This window comes from Coregonus lavaretus, assembly GCF_964263955.1.
Source record: "Coregonus lavaretus genome assembly, contig: HAP1_SCAFFOLD_2285, whole genome shotgun sequence".
NCBI classification, from domain to species: Eukaryota; Metazoa; Chordata; class Actinopteri; order Salmoniformes; family Salmonidae; genus Coregonus; species Coregonus lavaretus.
Window position 1 is genome coordinate 1,310 of NW_028160005.1, and position 22,084 is coordinate 23,393.

The window sequence follows — 22,084 nt, forward strand, 5'->3', positions numbered from 1 at the left end:
CCTGCCTTCCCGCCTTTGGGACAACGTCTCCCATTGTTAGGGCGGAGACGTGCATCTCGTCATTATATACAGATCTCTGGTGTAAATGGGAAGGTGCACACAGCACAGAAGGAGCGAAAGAGACGAGACCAAAAATACAACATGAGTACAAGCGGACATAAACGCTCATAAAAACGAAAAATAACAAAACCTTGATTCTTGTGATACAGGCATTTGGAATATCACGCAAAAACATACATTCGAATTGATCCGATATATCGCCCAGTCTAGGACTGACCTGTTCATACATGTCCATGTTAGAGTAGTCAGGGTTGACTGATGTGGAGATGGACATGCCTCCTGTCTTCAGCTCCATCTGCTGGGCCTGCTGCCTGTAGTCCAGCCCTCCACAGCCCATCCTGGTAACACACACCCATTAGCATGTCTCATCTCACAGCCAATCTGGACCAACACATACTCTGTATCAATCACACTTTACACCCCATCCTAAAATAACACACTCCCATTACCTTATCACATTCACTACATACCGGTAGCTCAACCTGGACCGACGCAGCACGCCTTCTCACAATCACCTCAGTAACCCAGGCGGACACACATTCTCAAGACAAAAACTCAATACTCTTCACAATTGCAACTAACTCCATTAACTTCAACACATGTTTATGAAACCAAACCACACAAGCTATGCTTTCTGGACAATACACAAATGATTGGTCATATTATATGGGGTCTGGACTCACTTGGTGATGACACTGCAGAAGAGGGGCACATATAGTTTGAGGTCTTCAGGGAGGGTGTTGAGACTACACATAGCCCTGAAGTAGACCATCCCATTGGTTGGCTGCTCACAGTACTGCACCGGGACGCCTCCTAGTGGGGTGAAGAGAGTAGAACAGGACAAATGTCAGAGGGAGACAAAACAATGAGACAAATACCTGAGCATCCTAATGATGCTGAGGAGCTAAAGAATTTCTGTCTTGATGTGTGGACCAGTTCATTTGCCAGTATAATACTGGGAAATTGTACATCAAAACATATCTACAGTGCATTTGGAAAGTATTCAGACCCCTTTACTTTTTCCACATTGTCACATTACAGCCTTCTTCTAAAATGGATTAAATACAAAAATGTCCTCATCAATCTACACACAATACCCCATAATGACAAAGCGAAAACAGGTTTATATAATTTTTTTGCAAATTCATACAAAATAAAAAACAGAAATACCTTTTTACATAGGTATTCAGACCCTTTGCTATGAGACTCGAAATTGAGCTCAGGTGCATCCTGTTTCCATTGATCATCCTTGATCTGTTTCTACAACTTGATTTGAGTCCACCTGTGGCAAATTCAATTGATTGGACATGATTTGGAAAGGCACACACCTGTCTATATAAGGTCCCACAGTTGACTGCAGGTCATCGCAAAAACCAAGCTATGTGGTAGAAAGAATTGTCCGTAGAGCTCCGAGACAGGATTGTGTCGAGGTACAGATCTGGGGAAGGGTACAAAACAATTTCAGCAGCTATGAAGGTCCCCAAGAAAACAGTGGCCTCCATCATTCTTAAATGGAAGAAGTTTGGAACCACCAAGACTCTTACTAGAGCTGGCTGCCCGGCCAAACTGAGCAATCTATGAAGAAGGGCCTTGGTCAGGGAGGTGACCAAGTACCCGATGGTCACTCTGACAGAGCTCCAGAGTTCCTCTGATGAGATGGGAGAACCTTCCAGAAGGACAACCATCTCTGAAGCACTCCACCAATCAGGCCTTTATGGTAGAGTGGCCAGACGGAAGCCACTCCTCAGTAAAAGGCACATGACAGCCCGCTTGGAGTTTGCCAAAAGGCACCTAAAGGACTCTCAGACCATGAGAAACAAGATTCTCTGGTCTGATGAAACGAAGATTGAACTCTTTGGCCCGAATGCCAAGCGTCATGTCTGGAGGAAACCTGGCACCATCCCTACGGTGAAGCATAGTGGTGGCAGGATCATGCTGTGGGGATGTTTTTCAGCGGCAGGTACTGGGAGACTAGTCAGGATCGAGGGAAAGATGAATGGACCAAAGAACAGAGAGATCCTTGATGAAAACCTGCTCCAGAGTGCTCAGGACCTCAGACTGGGGCGAAGGTTCACCTTCCAACAGGAAAACGACCCTAAGCACACTGCCAAGACAACGCAGGAGCGGCTTCGGGAGAAGTCTCTGAATGTCCTTGAGTGGCCCCGCCAGAGCCCGGACTTGAACATCTCTAGAGAGACCTGAAAATAGCTGTGCAGCAACGCTCCCCATCCAACCTGACAGAGCTTGAGAGGATCTGCAGAGAAGAATGGGAGAAACTCCCAAATACAGGTGTGCCAAGCTTGTAGCGTCATACCCAAGAAGATTCGAGGCTGTAATCGCTGCCAAAGGTGCTTCAACAAAGTACTGAACAAAGGGTCTGAATACTTATGTAAATGTGATATTTCTGTATTATTAGTTATTTATTTTTGCAAAAATTTCTAAAAACCTGTTTTTGCTTTGTCATTATGTGGTATTCTGTGTAGATTGATGAGGGGCAAAAAACTATTTAATACATTTTAGAATAAGGCTGTAACGTAACAAAATGTGGAAAATGTCAAGGGGTCTGAATACTTTCTGAATTAACTGTGTAGTACCATGCATGTTGTTTGAAATTAGAGGTTTAGTCTATCAAAACAGACAGACTGGGTATACTATAGAGCAGTGTTTCCCAACTCCAGTCCTCGAGTACACCCGATTCAACTTGTTAACTAATCATCAAGCCCTCAATGAGTTGAATCAGGTGAGTTTGTCAGGGGCTACTGGAGGACTGGAGATGTAGTGTTGGGGCTTCTGGAGGACTGGAGATGTAGTGTTGGGGATACTGGAGGACAGGATATGTAGTGTTGGGGCTACTGGAGGACTGGAGATGTAGTGTTGGGGATACTGGAGGACAGGATATGTAGTGTTGGGGGTACTGGAGGACTGGAGATGTAGTGTTGGCGGTACTGGGGGACTGGAGATGTAGTGTTGGGGGTACTGGAGGACTGGAGATGTAGTGTTGGCGGTACTGGGGGACTGGAGATGTAGTGTTGGGGATACTGGAGGACAGGATATGTAGTGTTGGGGGTACTGGAGGACTGGAGATGTAGTGTTGGCGGTACTGGGGGACTGGAGATGTAGTGTTGGGGGTACTGGAGGACTGGAGATGTACTGTTGGGGGTACTGGAGGACTGGAGATGGGAAACACTGTACTAGAGTGTAACCTCGGAACCTAGAGTAACTAGAGTGTAGCGTCAGCGTGTATCCAATACTACAGTAAGTACTGTACCTGCAGTGCCCATCTCTACAGGTGTGACTGCTATCGTTGGCTCAATGTCAGACACTTTCAGGGCAGGGAGACATGAGGCATCCTGGATCTTGCTCTGAACTGATAACAGCTTAAGACCTGAATAGAAAGCCATATAAATTAGTATAAAAATACTAAAAAACATTATGATCATGAATGGTTTATAATGTTTTCATAATGAAGTGAATGAGTTTCTCTATTCTCCTCAATAGATGGGTGGGTTGTTTAGCAACAAAAGCGATGTGTGCGCAACTTTGGGACAACGTGAATTATATTTAGTCTCCAAATGTTTATTGAAAACAAACACATTTGCACAATGAGCACTTGTTATCTCTCAAATACATTGTTACAGTTATTGGTTAGCTAGCTAGCACATTTGAGCTCTATTAGCATAGATATGACATCAGTCAAAACACCTCAAAACAAGACATACACTATATATACAAAGGTATGTGGACACCCCTTCAAATTAGTGCATTCGGGTACTTCAGCCACACCCGTTGCTGACAGGTGTATAAAATCGAGCACAGAGCCATGCAATCTCCATAGACAAACATTGGCAGTAAAATGTCCTTACTGAAGAGCTCAGTGACTTTCAACGTGGCACCGTCATAGGATGCCACCTTTCTAACAAGTCAGTTCGTCAAATGTCTGCCCTGCTAGAGCTGCCCCGGTCAACTGTAAGTGGTGTTATTGTGAAGTGAAAATGTCTAGGAGCAACAACGTTACAGCCGCGAAGTGGTAGGCCACACAAGCTCACAGAACGGGACCGCCGAGTGCAGAAGCGTGTAGCGCGTAAAAATCATCTGTCCTCAGTTGCAACACTCACTACCGAGTTCCAAACTGCCTTTGGAAGCAACGTCAGCACGACTGTTCGTTGGGTGCTTCATGAAATGGGTTTCCATGGCCGAGCAGCCACACACAAGCCTAAGATCAACTTGAGCAATGCCAAGCGTCGGTTGAAGTGGTGTAAAGCTCGCCACCATTGGACTCTGGAGCAGTGGAAACGCGTTCTCTGGAGTGATGAATCACGCTTCACCATCTGGCAGGACGACGGACTAATCTGGGTTTGGCGGATGCCATGAGAACGCTACCTGCCCGAATGCATAGTGCCACCTGTGAAGTTTGGTGGAAAAGGAATAATGGTCTGGGGCTGTTTTTCATGGTTCAGCCTAGGCCCCTTAGTTCCAGTTAAGGGATATCTTAACGCTACAGCATACAATGACATTCTAGACGATTCTGTGCCTCCAACTTTGTGGCAACAGTTTGGGGAAGGCCCTTTCCTGTTTCAGCATGACAATGCCCCTGAGCACAACGCGAGGTCCACACTGAAATGGTTTGTCGAGATCGGTATGGAAGAACTTGACTGGCCTGCACAGAGCCCTGACCTCAACCCCATCGAACACCTTTGGGATGAATTGGAACGACGACTGCGAGCCAGGAATAATCGGCCAACGTCAGTGTCCAACCTCACTAATGCTCGTGGCTGAATGGAAGCAAGTCCCTGCAGCAATGTTCCAACATCTAGTGGAAGAGTGGAGGCTGTTATAGCAGCAAAGGGATGACTGACCAACTCCATTTTAATGCCCATGATTTTGGAATGAGATGTTCGACGAGCAGGCGTCCACATACTTTTGGTAATGTAGTGTAGTACCAAGAACAAGATACAACTAGCTGAAACAAGCCATCTACGATTCTCCACATGGCAGCTTCTTGTCATTGTTGCTAGCTATCTGACCGTTCAGAATCATAACAACACACTGCCTTCTGCCCTATCAATGCGCACGCATCTTTTTCGTGACATTGTCAGGCAACCCATCTATTGGTGTAGGCGTATAACTTACCTTTTTCATAGATGTCTTTCTTGTCACTATCAGACAGAGCCTGTACCTTCTTCTGGAGTTTCTCCTTCTCTGCTTTGACCTGTTTCTCCAGGTATGCCTCATCTGGACTCATTGACAGTGTCAGCCTGTGAGTGTTGTCCTGCATGGGCACAAACAAGACGCTAATGTGACATGACATTACCATGATATTACCGTAACACTGAACTGTCTCCTACTCAGTGACATGATTAAACTGATGTAATTTTCTTCTTTCAACAACTCCCTGGTCTATGACCCCTGCATGATGACTTCAACTTTCTTGATTAGACTGCTATATCACATTACATTTTATTGATTTGTTTTCCTGAATTTCCTGTTACATACGCTATTCAGATTTAGATGCGATGTATACTGAAAGAAAACGCAACAACTCAAACTCAACTTATTTCTCCTGTCTGGTCTCTCACCTTGAAGTAGTGTAGGACTTTCTCCTGGAGGAAGCGAGGGTTGTCCTTCAGGGCTTGTCTGAACTGGGCCACACTTTCGCTGATCTTCAGCAGCTGGACCGGGTCTCCATCATGGTTCCAACAGGAAGCTATGTACTGTTAGCAGAGAGACAACACACAGAGTAAAAAAACAAGGTCATACTGTATACATGAGCTGCACCTAGGTGTGTGTGTGTCCATTGGGTTCCTGCAGGAAGCTACTGTATGTGCTGCAGAGACAAGTAAAAAGCATGAGTTGACGACACACACCCAAAATATACTGAACAAAAATATAAACGCAACATGCAAGAATTTCAACAATTTCAACAATTTTACTTAGTTACAGTTCATATAAGGAAATCAGTCAATTGAAATAAATTCCTTAGATCCTAATCTATGGATTTCACATGACTGGGCAGGGGCGCAGCCCACCCATTAGGGAGCCAGGCCCAGCCAATCAGAATGAGTTTTTCCCTGCAAAAGGGCTTTATTGCAGACAGTTTCATCAGCTATCCGGGTGGCTGGTCTCAGACAATCCTGTAGGTGAAGCAGCCAGATGTGGAGGTCCTGGGCTGGTGTGGTTACACATGGTCTGCTGTTGTGAGGCCGGTTGGACATACTGCCATACTGAGAAATTAACATTAAATTCTCTGGCAACAGCTCTAATGGACATTCCTGCAGTCAGCATGCCAATTGCACACTCCCTCAAAACTTGAGACATCTGTGGCATTGTGTTGTTTGACAAAACTGCACATTTTAGAGTGGCCTTTTATTGTCCCCAGCACAAGGTGCACCTGTGTAATGATCATGCTGTTTAATCAGCTTCTTGACATGCCACCCCTGTCAGGTGGATGGACTGTCTTGGCAAGGGAGAAATGCTCACTAACAGGGATTTATACACATTTGTGCACAACATTTGAGAGAAATACGCTTTTTGTGTGTATAGAACATTTCTGGGATGTTTTATTTCAGCTCATGAAACATGGGACCAACCCTTTACATGTTGCGTTTATATTTTTCTTCAGTATAGTTAGAGAGGTGCTGACAAATAATAGTAAACTTACCAGAGGGGAAATATGGTCATACTGTATACAGGAGCTACTGCTCCCAGGACAATCACTATGGTATGTTCACATTCTTTTTTACATTTATGTCATTTAGCAGACGCTCTTATCCAGAGCGACTTACAGTTAGTGAGTGCATACATTTTCATACTGGCCCCCCGTGGGAATCGTACCCATAACCTTGGCGTTGCAAGCGCCATGCTCTACCAACTGAGCTACCCTTCTTCAATCTGTCTTTATATACAATTAAATTCCCTTCACATTTAATCTCTGTTTAGTGTGTGTCTGTGTGCGTGTATAGAAAACAAGAACATTTTCATGGTTCAAACATCACAGTGGAGACACCGGACAAAGTGTGGCCTTGTACTCACTGAGGCCAGAGACAGGCCGAAGCTGGTAGACTGATGTTTCATCTGGATTTCAATCTTATGAAGCAGGGCCTCTATCCTCTCCTCCTCAAATCCATTACTGCATCATTAGGAGAGAAATACAGTTAGATGACATTATTGTGATGATAGTGTTACTGTACATAACACATCAGCAGTATGCTTACGCAATGATCTCATCAATGGTTTGGACAATGATTTGCTTGACTTTCTCTGTGTCTTCTTCAGCCATTCCTTGCAAGCCAATGCTGAATGATGCCTCTTTGGTGCTCCCATCATATCTGGAAAAGAATAGATACTGGTAAATGAAGCATTTTACTGTTCAGTATATATCAACATTTCAAAGAGCTCTGCCTGCTCTGCCAATGTTCTCCTCACAAGTGCTTTAACTTCATTGAGATAAAGTGCCTGTATTCTGGGACTTTATGTATTTTTTAAGTGTTTTATCAATGTTAATTGATCAATGTTAATCCGTCTCCAAAGAGGTTTACCCACCCTACGACAGAGGAGAAGTCTGTTCCTATCTTGGGTTCTATGAGGGTCTTGTAGAAGGGAGAGTTGGGTCCAGAGATCATCAGAGAGGACAGCAGGCTCAGGGTGAAGCCCTCAAACGTATCTGTGATGCTGTAGAGAGAAAAACACCTGAATGAGACCACTACTGCATCACTTACTGATTTTAAGTCGCTCTGGATGTGTCTGCTAAATGACCAAAATGCATATGTAAATCAAGACATGCAACAATTGAGGATTGAGGGCGGCAGGTAGCTTAGTGGTTAAGAGCGTTGTACCAGTAACCGAAAGGTCGCTGGTTCTAATCCCCAAGCCGACTAGGTGAAAAATCTGTCGATGTGCCCTTGAGCAAGGCACTTAACCCTAATTGCTCCTGTAAGTCGCTCTGGATAAGAGCGTCTGCTAAATGACCAATTTATTTATTTATTTATTTATAGGATAAAGTCACTTTAAAATTAACCAATGTATACTATCCCAGACACAATTTTAGAGAAACAACTGATAGTGTTGCAGTAGCTCAGTATTACGTACTCTCCTAGCAGGTAGCTCATACACAGCGTGTTCTGTTTGGCTGCATCAGGAGCCATAGCATCGGGACTGCACGTCACATGGTCCTCTCTCTGTGGACAAATCCATTAGAATTACACACTATTGTCCGCACAATGTGGAAATGTCTTTGGCTTCACACATAAAAAAACAGACATTAAAACATAATCAAACAGGACCTTATCATCAAGATCATTCAAATAAGCATTACTGTGAAATTAATTCAAACTTCCAAACCATAGACCTTGCCAAAGTTGCTGAAGTTGAGCGCATAGATTTGTAATATCTGGGAGCTGATAATGAATAAACTAATATCTGACAGCTGGAACTGAATGAGCTACAGTGATACTGAATGGGCAGACGCACAGGCCTGTCCCAGTGGGGTTGTTTAGGGACAGCAGTGTCCGGCTCACTGCGCTCAAACTTGGACAGAGCCTCCTCCTGGATCTGTTTCAGGTGCTGCTCCAGGGGCAGATCCCCGTAGGTGAAGAACCTGAGGAGCAGAAAAGGGGAAACCCTGTTACTGCCAAGGCCCAACAGAGTTGTGTGACAAGACACAGTGCTACTGTACCGAGTATATAATATTGGGGTGTGTGACAGTGTGTTGTGCCGTGCATTGCTAAGTGGTAATGTGTGACAGTGTACTGTACAGGTCATAGTGTATCACAATGTACTTTACAGTGAGTTAATAGAGTGGAGCAGTAGCTAGTGTAGAAGCGTGGTGGTGTAGTGTGTATGTCACAGTGTACTGTACCTTGCATTGCTGGGGTGGTAGTGTGTAGCGTGGAAGTGCTTCAGTTGTTCCCAGGAGAGGTCAGGGATGGCCAGGGGTTCCCCTCCAGACACCACACCGTATGTGTGGTCAGGATACAGCTTGTTCTGCAAGTGCTGGGCATATACCCTCTCGTTGTCTGACTGAAATCACATACAGAGAGGACATGTAAGATTCCAATATGACTTCTATTTGTCTATCTCCTGACCAAATTATTCTGTAATTAACATAGCCTAATTCTCACAAATTAATCGCAATAAATCTAATAACAAATCTCTAAATAAATCGTTTGGAAAGAAGTAACTCACAAAAGCGCCCTTCATTTCATTGAAGACAACTCCTTTAAAGACCAAAGGGGAAGTAGGATCTGTAGGGTTTTCATTCTCCAGTCTCCATCCCTCCTGCCTTTAACGAAACACATTGAGGACAAGGATATGAAGGCAGACTTCGGATGTCACTGATTTTGATTAAAGAGGCATCTATTTAAACACCACACTTACCAAAAGTCAAGTTCTCGTAGACAAGGGAAAAACACTGCATCCAGATACACGGAGAGGAGATTCTGGAAGTCTTTCCCGTTTTGTGTGGAGAATGGATACATGGTGAAATCACTAGCTGTGAATAAAAAACAATGACATTTCAGACACCTTGCGTGCGTGCACACACACGTGCACACACACACACACACACAGTACCTGTGAATGCGTTCATGAATGTGGAGAGTGATCTGTTGAGCATCTTGAAGAAGGGGTCTCTGCAGGGGTACTTCTCTGAACCACACAACACTGTGTGTTCCAGGATGTGTGGGACCCCTGTGTTGTCCATTGGGGTCGTCCTGAGCTGAACACTGCAGAGGTGTTACGACAAGAGATGGAAACACCGTCATTAGAAAAAGCACTGGCTTAGAATAAGTATTTTGTTAGTAAACTAGTACATTTCATTTGATCTAATCTCTTCAACCAGCTGGCTCTTTATCTCTGTCAGGGTAGCAATTGAGCCTGGGGACGAGGTTAAATTTTAACTTAAAACCTTATCCAAATAAAGCATACTTCCACAAATGTGGGATTATTACCTAAAGAGATTGTTTTTGTCATCTCTAGCTGCGTGTAAATACTGGGCACCTGTGTTGTCATGGGTCAGCTTGACAGCTGTAAGAAACAGGTCAGGAACAGCAACCACCTGCAGAAAAACAGGAAGATAATATCACATTTATCCGGACTTTACACTAAACCTTAACTAGAAGTATATGTGAATTGATCAGAATCAGGATGTTCTTCTTGTTGTGGGTCAGTGTTTTCCAATTCTAGGGACCCAAAGGGATTCACATTTTAGTTTAGTCCAGCACTAACAACTAATCAATCAATTCATCATCAAGCGTTTGATGAGTGGAATCAGGTGTTTTAGTGCTAGGGCAAAACATTTGCACCCCTTTGGGTCCCCAGGACCAGAATTGAGAAACACTGTTGTGGATAATGTGATGACTTGGACAGTTTACCTCCTTAACTGTGAAGCCATGGATCTTCTGTCCTGCCTGGTACTGCAATGCCCTCTCTGTTGCTGAGGTGCTCCTGAACCTACATGAAGGATTCTGCCCCTGGAAACTGTATTTGCCAAGAGAGAGATCATTGCTGGCTTGTATCAGCTGTTCCTTCACATACATTTTATTTAGATGCCTTTCTAGACAGAAGAACACAGAGCGAGAAGACAGCTAGCTACAGGTCTACCTGCGTGTATAGGAAAGCATAGAGCGACATACTAGACATCATTGAAGGAAAGGTGTTTGAATATACAGTATTTCACAGGCTAGCTGGCTGGCTAGCCCAATATATACCAGGGCCGGCGTTAGCCCGCCCTAACGTACCTCCTGGCCCATCCAAATAAAATATTGATAATTTATTTGACCAAGACGCTCGCAGACAAAGACCCATCATTGTCAGATAAAGCATCCAGGCAAGCGGAACAGCGCCTCTCTGTCTCATTATGTGTAGCCCATGTATCTGATGCTGTCTGGAATAAAAGAGTATAGCATGACATTCTCTTTTTTACCAGACCACATCAGATACATGGGGCTACATATTTTTAAGACAGGGCACTGTTTCAGTCGATCTGATGCTATTTTGGACAAACGTGCGAAGATAACCTACTTTTTGAAGTGATTAGTTTTACAATCAGATGAAAACATCATGACTGGTTGTGTTCATGCCACATTAAAAGGTAGGCTAATAAATTTGTACAGTTAAATTACATGTCATTACTATAAAACCCAAACTAAAGCAGTCATTTAGATATATATTACTCTGCCATTTTTAAAGTCAAAACCCCTCCATCCTTGACTTTTCCTAAATAAGTCAATCATACACACTGTTGTTGTTAGAATCTTAATATCACAAACAGAACTGATAGATAGTTTAGGAGGGCATGTCATTTTTTATATGGTTTTTCCCGTTGCCCCTCCCGTCTCTCAACAGTAGGGCCTGCTCCCCTCCTCTGGATAGCTGAAGATGCCATGCCAAGTTGAAAGTGAACCTAAACTATATCGAAACTAATTTCACACATAGGTCTATAATAAGAGATGAAATAAATGAAGTAGGCTAAAGTATGATGGTGGAGAATGGATGAGCGAGGGGAAGCGAACGATGCATAATTATGTAATCAGAAATTGTGAATGAAGAACAGGGCAGGCCATTCTATTGTATTGATCTATTCTAATCTCAAAATGCTATGTACTCTATCAGTCTACTCTGGCCTACACAGTGAGAGTGTGCGTAAAATACAATGGCAAGAAGACCAAGATGAATGGATGCACTCGTTAGCGTTGCTACTCCGATGGTTGGAGGATGATGAGCATTCTTCTGGTTCTGATTCTGAGCCTCAACCTTGAACCTACACCGCTGAGGCCGAAGTGCAAAAAAGCCAGAACTGTGCGCACTGAGCAGATGCCCATGCCACCACCAAATGAAATGGTGAGACAGGAGAGAATGGCACCATTTGGAATAGAACAAGCCGGTGAGAATTCTACAGGCTATTTATTATCAACACAAAATGTAATCACTGAGGGAGCAGGCCCTACATATCAAGCAAGAAATAAAATCAGCAACGCACTCAACAGCTTTCGTTGTTTAGGCCAGTGGTTCCCAACCTTTTTTGGTTACTGTACCAACAACTGAATATCGCCCTTGCCGGAGTACCCCTGAAGTACCCCCTCGTGTGCATTTTACCAGTAGGCCTATGGCCTCATGAGTATTCTCAAGTACCCCCCGTGGATTGGCCAAGTACCCCCAGGGGCCCTAGTACCCCTGGTTGGGAACCACTGGTTTAGGCTATGTGACATGGACATTAATCATTTACTTTTTGACTGCTGTCATATCAACACATATTCATAATGACATTATTGCTTATGTGATGATTGTCACTATTATCAAGCACACTTGGCGCTTGCAATGATGTTCAGGCTACTGATGTTTTTGTCATTTGACCATGCATCTGGCTGACTGTGCGTCTTGGTGGTTGGGGTATGTATTTTTATTTTGTCGTTATAAAAATAAGCTTATGCATTTTACATTTACGTCATTTAGCAGACACTCTTATCCAGAGCGACTTACAGTAGTGAGTGCATACATTTTCATATTTGTTCGTACTGGTCCCCTGTGGGAATCGAACCCAAAACCTGGCGTTGCAAGTGCCATGCTCTACCTACTGAGCCACACGGGACCATACCAGGCTCCAACACCGATGCTTTCTGTTTCATAGTTCTAACAAAGGCACTCCAAGAATACAATTTATTGAACACTTAATATTATTATTTACATGTTATATGTTATATATTTCAGCAATAAAGCATGAGGGGGTGTGGTATATGGCCAATATACACTGCTCAAAAAAATCAAGGGAACACTAAAATAACACATCCTAGATCTGAATGAATGAAATAATCTTATTAAATACTTTTTTCTTTACATAGTTGAATGTGCTGACAACAAAATCACACAAAAATTATCAATGGAAATCTAATTTATCAACCCATGGAGGTCTGGATTTGGAGTCACCCTCAAAATTAAAGTGGAAAACCACACTACAGGCTGATCCAACTTTGATGTAATGTCCTTAAAACAAGTCAAAATGAGGCTCAGTAGTGTGTGTGGCCTCCACGTGCCTGTATGACCTCCCTACAACGCCTGGGCATGCTCCTGATGAGGTGGCGGATGGTCTCCTGAGGGATCTCCTCCCAGACCTGGACTAAAGCATCCACCAACTCCTGGACAGTCTGTGGTGCAACGTGGCGTTGGTGGATGGAGCGAGACATGATGTCCCAGATGTGCTCAATTGGATTCAGGTCTGGGGAACGGGCAGGCCAGTCCATAGCATCAATGCCTTCCTCTTGCAGGAAATGCTGACACACTCCAGTCACATGAGGTCTAGTATTGTCTTGCATTAGGAGGAACCCAGGGCCAACCGCACCAGCATATGGTCTCACAAGGGGTCTGAGGATCTCATCTCGGTACCTAATGGCAGTCAGGCTACCTCTGGCGAGCACATGGAGGGCTGTGCGGCCCCCCAAAGAAATGCCACCCCACACCATGACTGACCCACCGCCAAACCGGTCATGCTGGAGGATGTTGCAGGCAGCAGAACGTTCTCCACGGCGTCTCCAGACTCTGTCACGTCTGTCACATGTGCTCAGTGTGAACCTGCTTTCATCTGTGAAGAGCACAGGGCGCCAGTGGCGAATTTGCCAATCTTGGTGTTCTCTGGCAAATGCCAAACGTCCTGCACCTGTGGACGTCGGGCCCTTATACCACCCTCATGGAGTCTGTTTCTGACCGTTTGAGCAGACACATGCACATTTGTGGTCTGCTGGAGGTCATTTTGCAGGGCTCTGGCAGTGCTCGTCCTGCTCCTCCTTGCACAAAGGCGGAGGTAGCAGTCCTGCTGCTGGGTTGTTGCCCTCCTACGGCCTCCTCCACGTCTCCTGATGTACTGGCCTGTCTCCTGGTAGCGCCTCCATGCTCTGGACACTACGCTGACAGACACAGCAAACCTTCTTGCCACAGCTCGCATTGATGTGCCATCTTGGATGAGCTGCACTACCTGAGCCACTTGTGTGGGTTGTAGACTCCGTCTCATGCTACCACTAGAGTGAAAGCACCGCCAGCATTCAAAAGTGACCAAAACATCAGCCAGGAAGCATAGGAACTGAGAAGTGGTCTGTGGTCACCATCTGCAAAACCAGTCCTTTATTGGGGGTGTCTTGCTAATTGCCTATAATTTCCACCTGTTGTCTATTCCATTTGCACAACAGCATGTGAAATGTATTGTCAATCAGTGTTGCTTCCTAAGTGGACAGTTTGATTTCACAGAAGTGTGATTGACTTGGAGTTACAGTGTTGTTTAAGTGTTCCCTTCATTTTTTTGAGCAGTGTACCACGGCTAGGGGCTGTTCTTAGGCACAACGCAACGCCCTTATACCACAAACCCCCGAGGTGCCTTATTGCTATTATAAACTGGTTACCAACGTAATTAGAGCAGTAAAAATAAATGTTTTGTCATACCCGTGGTATATGGTCTGATATACCACGGCTGTCAGCCAATCAGCATTCAGGGCTCGAACCACCCAGTCTATAAATACATATAAAGTGGGGAGAACAAGTATTTGATACACTGCCGATTTTGCAGGTTTTCCTACTTACAAAGCATGTAGAGGTCTGTAATTTTTATCATAGGTACACTTCAACTGTGAGAGACGGAATCTAAAAAAAAATCCAGAAAATCACATTGTATGATTTTTAAGTAATTAATTTGCATTTTATTGCATGACATAAGTATTTGATACATCAGAAAAGCAGAACTTAATATTTGGTACAGAAACCTTTGTTTGCAATTACAGAGATCATACGTTTCCTGTAGGTCTTGACCAGGTTTGCACACACTGCAGCAGGGATTTTGGCCCACTCCTCCATACAGACCTTCTCCAGATCCTTCAGGTTTCGGGGCTGTCGCTGGGCAATACGGACTTTCAGCCCCCTCCAAAGATTTTCAATTGGGTTCAGGTCTGGAGATTGGCTAGGCCACTCCAGGACCTTGAGATGCTTCTTACGGAGCCACTCCTTAGTTGCCCTGGCTGTGTGTTTCGGGTTGTTGTCATGCTGGAAGACCCAGCCACGACCCATCTTCAATGCTCTTACTGAGGGAAGGAGGTTGTTGGCCAAGATCTCGCAATACATGGCCCCATCCATCCTCCCCTCAATACGGTGCAGTCGTCCTGTCCCCTTTGCAGAAAAGCATCCCCAAAGAATGATGTTTCCACCTCCATGCTTCACGGTTGGGATGGTGTTCTTGGGGTTGTACTCATCCTTCTTCTTCCTCCAAACACGGCGAGTGGAGTTTAGACCAAAACGCTCTATTTTTGTCTCATCAGACCACATGACCTTCTCCCATTCCTCCTCTGGATCATCCAGATGGTCATTGGCAAACTTCAGACGGGCCTGGACATGCGCTGGCTTGAGCAGGGGGACCTTGCGTGCGCTGCAGGATTTTAATCCATGACGGCGTAGTGTGTTACTAATGGTTCTTTGACATGCACTCTTTCTTCAGGTTCTCACAGTACAAATACTCAATAAGGTTTTTTTTCTTGTCCCTTGTTAGTGAGTCCCTTTTCCCTGTTGTTGCTCTACTGTCGACATCACGTTCATAGAATCTAGTGATTTTCTCTTCTGTGGCTGTGCTAATTCTGTTACACTGAATTGTCCAGGAGTATTGAAGACTTGTTGGCCTGTTTTCATTTGCCCTCATTGCTTTTGCTGAAAATCCAAATTTCGGTTTGCGGCTTTGACCAGGCCATACTTTCTCAGGATGTTGCCTCTGAGCATTTTTGAAGCCACTTGTTTGTCCTTGGCACTGCGCATTTGTTGATACTTTTGCTTTAACTCCGCAATGATGGCATTTTGAAACTTTAAAATCCTTCTCAGTTTCTTCGGAGTTCCCTTCATTTGCTGTTTTGTCTTTGTCTTTGGGGAATCTTGTCTCTCCATTTTCTTCATCAGTTGATCAAAACTTTTTTTGTATTTCTCAGTTTTCCGTAAAGCTTTATCAAGTTTGACATTTGTCATGCAAAGATCTCTGCATGTTTTTGAGCGACCTCTTCCAACCTTTTTCCTTCCAGCAAGTATTCGACTTCTCATTCCTGTTGCAGACGATGAGGAAGGGGTATCAAGGCGTGCATCAGGGGCAGGTAAATTAGGGGCAGGTATGTTGGCCTCATGTTCTGGCTGCAAGTCATCTGGTGACTAAGGTGGTGTGTTGCCTGATAGGTAGGTCTCCATTGCAACTGTTCTCTTTAAAGTCTGTCTTCTATTCCATTGGTTGCATTTCCATTGTCTTCTCTTGCTTCTTTCTTCTTGCTTTGTAAGCGCAGAGATAGATTTCACTAACCCTTCTCTTTTTTCTTCCAGTATCTCTCCCTGTCTTTTTGCAGATGTTCCTGGTATCGTATAGGATCAATTTTTGTTTTGTTTCTATGTCTGTGACCTCTGTGCTGTTTTATGTGGCATATTCTAAAAACTACTTAGGTTTTCAATTTGTGCTCACCTTGGAGCATTTTCTAGATTAAATTAATTTAAAACATGATTAAATAAGCCAAAAGTTTTTTTTTTATAAAGTAAAAAGTAATAACATAGGGGATTTTTGTCATTTCCACCACGTTCTGTCATTTCCACCACAGTTAAGTTTGTGATGGAAATGACTGTGATGGAAATGATGCTTCTACAGTTTTTGGAGAAAATTGACAGACTGCTTAGCATGCTTTGGCTAGTATTACAGCTAGCATATAGTTTACACCTAAAATTCTACCACAAATTAAAGAAATTATAGCCTGTTTGGAAATCACTGACAAAAAAATATTCTCTACACAAGCAATATTTCCCTAGATTTTTCTTCAACTTCTGGACATCCCATCTGGAACAACTGTCCGCTGCAGCCATGTGCTTCAGTGTCAAAATAAGTTTCCATGGTAACTAAATTAACCTTCTCTAGACAAAACTTTATTAAGGCCAGGCACCACAGGCTAATAGGGATTTATTTCCCTTTACTTTCATCAGACTGAAACTTTACCAGTTGAAAGTATACATAAATGCATTATATTATTGTATTACAAGTTGTATTTATTTTTAAAATATGCAAGTGAGGCAAAACCTCCTTAAATATGCACTAATTTGCATATCACAGGAATCCGTTTTTCAATGCATTGCTTCATGGCAGAATGTATTTTTGAATACTGGTCTGTTGGGCAAATATGCAGTTTTGGGCAAATTCTAATTTCACTTTGCTCAATTTGTCACATACAAGGATTTTGTATGGCTGTTGAAATGTGCAGAACATTAATCAGCTATGCCTGCCCCATATGTAAGGCTCTCTTTGAGTTGCTGGTGCCGCTTTACTTTCTTGACTGTGCCATGGGACCTGCGCCTACGCTTGTCACACTCCATTGAAGCAGCATCAGCTCTAACAACTCCTCTCTGATTGCTTCCAGTGTCACCAAAGTGCTGTCAGGCCACAATTTGTCCATCACATTTGATATACAGTGGGGCAAAAAAGTATTTAGTCAGCCACCAATTGTGCAAGTTCTCCCACTTAAAAAGATGAGAGAGGTCTGTAATTTTCATCATAGGTACACGTCAGCTATGAAAGACAAAATGAGAAAAAATAATCCAGAAAATCACATTATAGGATTTTTAATGAATTTATTTGCAAATTATGGTGGAAAATAAGTATTTGGTCAATAACAAAAGTTTCTCAATGCTTTGTTATATACCCTTTCTTGGCAATGACACAGGTCAAACATTTTCTGTAAGTCTTCACAAGGTTTTCACACACTGTTGCTGGTATTTTGGCCCATTCCTCCATGCAGATCTCCTCTAGAGCAGTGATGTTTTGGGGCTGTCGCTGGGCAACACGGACTTTCAACTCCCTCCAAAGATTTTCTATGGGGTTGAGATCTGGAGACTGGCTAGGCCACTCCAGGACCTTGAAATGCTTCTTACGAAGCCACTCCTTCGTTGCCCGGGCGGTGTGTTTGGGATCATTGTCATGCTGAAAGACCCAGCCACGTTTCATCTTCAATGCCCTTGCTGATGGAAGGAGGTTTTCACTCAAAATCTCACGATACATGGCCCCATTCATTCTTTCCTTTACACGGATCAGTCGTCCTGGTCCCTTTGCAGAAAAACAGCCCCAAAGCATGATGTTTCCACCCCCATGCTTCACAGTAGGTATGGTGTTCATTGGATGCAACTCAGCATTCTTTGTCCTCCAAACACGACGAGTTGAGTTTTTACCAAAAAGTTCTATTTTGGTTTCATCTGACCATATGACATTCTCCCAATCCTCTTCTGGATCATCCAAATGCACTCTAGCAAACTTCAGACGGGCCTGGACATGTACTGGCTTAAGCAGGGGGACACGTCTGGCACTGCAGGATTTGAGTCCCTGGCGGCGTAGTGTGTTACTGATGGTAGGCTTTGTTACTTTGGTCCCAGCTCTCTGCAGGTCATTCACTAGGTCCCCCCGTGTGGTTCTGGGATTTTTGCTCACCGTTCTTGTGATCAATTTGACCCCACGGGGTGAGATCTTGCGTGGAGCCCCAGATCGAGGGAGATTATCAGTGGTCTTGTATGTCTTCCATTTCCTAATAATTGCTCCCACAGTTGATTTCTTCAAACCAAGCTGCTTACCTATTGCAGATTCAGTCTTCCCAGCCTGGTGCAGGTCTACAATTTTGTTTCTGGTGTCCTTTGACAGCTCTTTGGTCTTGGCCATAGTGGAGTTTGGAGTGTGACTGTTTGAGGTTGTGGACAGGTGTCTTTTATACTGATAACAAGTTCAAACAAGTGCCATTAATACAGGTAACGAGTGGAGGACAGAGGAGCCTCTTAAAGAAGAAGTTACAGGTCTGTGAGAGCCAGAAATCTTGCTTGTTTGTAGGTGACCAAATACTTATTTTCCACCATAATTTGCAAATAAATTCATTAAAAATCCTACAATGTGATTTTCTGGAATTTTTTTTCTCAATTTGTCTGTCATAGTTGACGTGTACCTATGATGAAAATTACAGGCCTCTCTCATCTTTTTAAGTGGGAGAACTTGCACAATTGGTTTCTGACTAAATACTTTTTTCCCCCACTGTAGCAGTGGCTCCCTCATTGAACGTGGCTACTGCCATACTGGCTGCTGCGTCAATGCAGCTTTTACCCACGAAGACAGTTTTAGGGCATTGCGACCTTATTACAGAGTTCAGACATTAATTTGCATTCTGGGTTCCTCCTTCCTTTTGAAATCCTATGATATACATGTACCATTTTCTGTGCAACCTCTCTATTAAAAAATATATGGCCTCCATGGTTTTTTGACTGGGTGGATCTTCACCATTTCTAGGGCTCGCTGGTACCATCACCAATGCCCACACCTATCCCATAGTTGGAAGTTGTGCCAAGTGCCATCAAAGGATACATGAATGTCTATGATGGCATCCTCATCTTCCTTCAGCAACTCTGCTATGTCTGGGTCTATATCTGCGTATGCTCTTCTAATCAGCTTTGCCGCACTCTCCATTGACTTTAGCCCTCTCTGAATCTCTGCAACTAAAGTGGGGGGAAAAAGTACTTATTATGTCTGTTGACATTACAGTCATAACTGCAGGACTAAATATCAGCATGTTACCCTATGTAAATATTAGCATATCAGCATGTATTTACTTTATGTCAAGCTAATTTCTCAGTAATCAAAGTAGGCTACAGCCCTATGACACTGTAGACCTATGTGACAGTCTCATTGTATACGGTAGTTATGTTTTCCTATCACTGTTTTATTCACTTTGAATACATTTTCTGGAGCATAAATAAATATGATTTATACACAGCAAGTCACCTGACAATAATGGGCTACTCTCCCTTTTAATTGACCTGTCACTCTCCTGTCAAGTCTCTGATATGAGCTGAGACACAAGGAAGGAATCCCTAGGACTTTGCTTATTTTCTTTTGAGCTGCATAACAAAGTCCAAGTTCGTGGGCTAGAAGAACCATCCTCACATTTATATCAAATGCCACATCTCCCCTGGAGCACTCCTGTCACCTGGAGGAAGTATCAACACTCCTCCTAAATGCATCACGATCACCTTCACAGTGTGCACATTCTATCATGACAGAATTACAGAATCCCTGGTTGGTGGGGTCTATGGTGATTTTCAGTCCAGTGTTTAGACACTTAGGGCAAATCAAATATTGTACAAGTTGGTTTATTTGTGACATGTGGAATAAAAGCCACTGTTGGCTGGCTGCTGTCTGGTTGATCGCTGCTAGCTGTCATCTTCATCTCAACTAATTTGTGTCTCGAGGCGCTGCTGCCGGCTGCCTCCTTTTCCTCCTCTACCTGTACTGCCACTGCCTCGATCGGCTGGTCAGGCTAATTTTTTATTTCATTCACTGCTTTTCTTGCATTGGCTAACTGAGATGGCCTATTTCTATTCACATACTGTAGATATATTCTTCGAGATTTTCTCATTTTGTCTCTTTACGTGGATTCTTCGCGGGAGATATTTTCAAACAAGGAAGCGCTGTGAGGCATTTTAACCAATCAGGTTGCCGGAAAGGGCCTTTAAATGTCAGTAACCAATCGGATGTCAGGGCATTACTCATCTTTAAGCACTACGTCTACAAAGGATATAGCCATGTATGGACTAGCTAACGATATGTCCGGAAAACAAGCTTTTGAATGATATAAGATCCAACATGGAGAGTTTTAAAATTGCGGTTGAAGTTCTACATGAAACATGCTAACAAGAACAACATTTATGGTAGGTGTAGTTGACGGAGTTGGGATAAAATGATACAAATCAAGTATTTATATACATTATTGCCGATTTCTTTGTACATTTTATGAAAGTATGGAAATTATAGTTGCAAAATATCCCAAAATCTGAAAATTGACAGATGGAAGCAAAATCAAAAATTTTGGCTGTGGTGCCTGGCCTTAATGAGGAATTTGCCCTCAGTGGTGGAAATGACACCACTACCAAAGGACAGGTATATTTTGTGTAAATAACAATATATAGGGCATACTCACACTAAATATTGATATAGATTTGATTTAACTGACTCTTTCTCTATTAGATAACATTATATCATGTGTAATTATTAATGTTTTCACATAGAAAAACATAGTAGAAGCTCAAAAGTCTGGGTCAGGGAAATTGAGGTATAAAATGCATCTGAAAAGTAGCTAAAATACTTGAAATCTGGGGTGATTGTAGTGTGAACTTAACATATAAACAATTGTAAAAATTTAAAATAAAATCCTAAAAATTGACCCTGTGGCCCGTAGTTGCAGAATCAGGCATATATACGGGGGTGGGTGTTTCACGAGGCTATAACCTATATCCACATAGAAGGTCCCGTAAAAAAAACATCCCCCCTATGGAAATCAAATGCCCGTCCAACGGATTTGTTCTGGCGCCGGCCGTGAGATATACTCATAAGGATCCTAACATTATGTGTGCAACGTGATGTAACCGAGTCATGATCAAGGGCTAGCTCGCTAGCTAACGTATACTCACCTTAGATATCGAAGTTTCTGGAGAACTGTTTTACTCTGCCTAAACATTATTTCCTTAATTTAGCGACAATATATTTAATGGGTATTTATCCATGCACGTGCATATCAGAATACTATGCTCTGAACAGCTGTACTATCATAACATCATCACGATTCGGTTAGCTGCACATCCATATCCTCTCATGCTGTAGCTAGTTGACACGTTGAAATTGAAGTGGACATGTAAACGTGGCATCTGCGCAGATTACAGATAAACCAATATATGCAATGGGCCAAGTCACTCATTGTTATAGGTATGAGTGGGTTCATGTTGTTTATAGATCTACACAAGCTGCGGTTTGCTATTTAGAGCTGATGGACTATTCTTTTCAGGGTTGTACAATCTAATTTTGTATTGGCTAAGCGGGTAATAACACCAAATATGATTGGGTAAACGTGATATGACGAAGATTACACATCCCATAACGTCTGGAAGTTTTCGAAGGGCAAAACATGGACCAAGATGGCGTCGTTGTGAAGCGGGAGTGTTTAATTGAGGAGTTTGTGATTAA

General features: G+C 43.3%; 1 protein-coding gene across 1 annotated transcript; it reads right to left on the reverse strand.

Annotated features, from left to right (window-relative positions):
• Positions 1-277: 277 nt before the first annotated feature.
• Positions 278-21,709, reverse strand: LOC311122279 (presequence protease, mitochondrial-like; the record flags this gene model as incomplete). Its single annotated transcript, XM_084196666.1, has 17 exons — positions 21,535-21,709; positions 10,428-10,533; positions 10,005-10,111; positions 9,628-9,779; positions 9,433-9,547; positions 9,241-9,337; positions 8,915-9,075; positions 8,527-8,653; positions 8,146-8,234; positions 7,600-7,728; positions 7,272-7,385; positions 7,090-7,186; positions 5,637-5,771; positions 5,191-5,329; positions 3,329-3,445; positions 744-873; positions 278-398 (listed from the first exon to the last, which is right to left on the reverse strand). Coding segments are annotated over exons 1-17 (1,983 nt in total), but the record flags the coding sequence as incomplete, so codon positions are not given.
• Between the last annotated feature and the right edge of the window lie 375 nt (positions 21,710-22,084).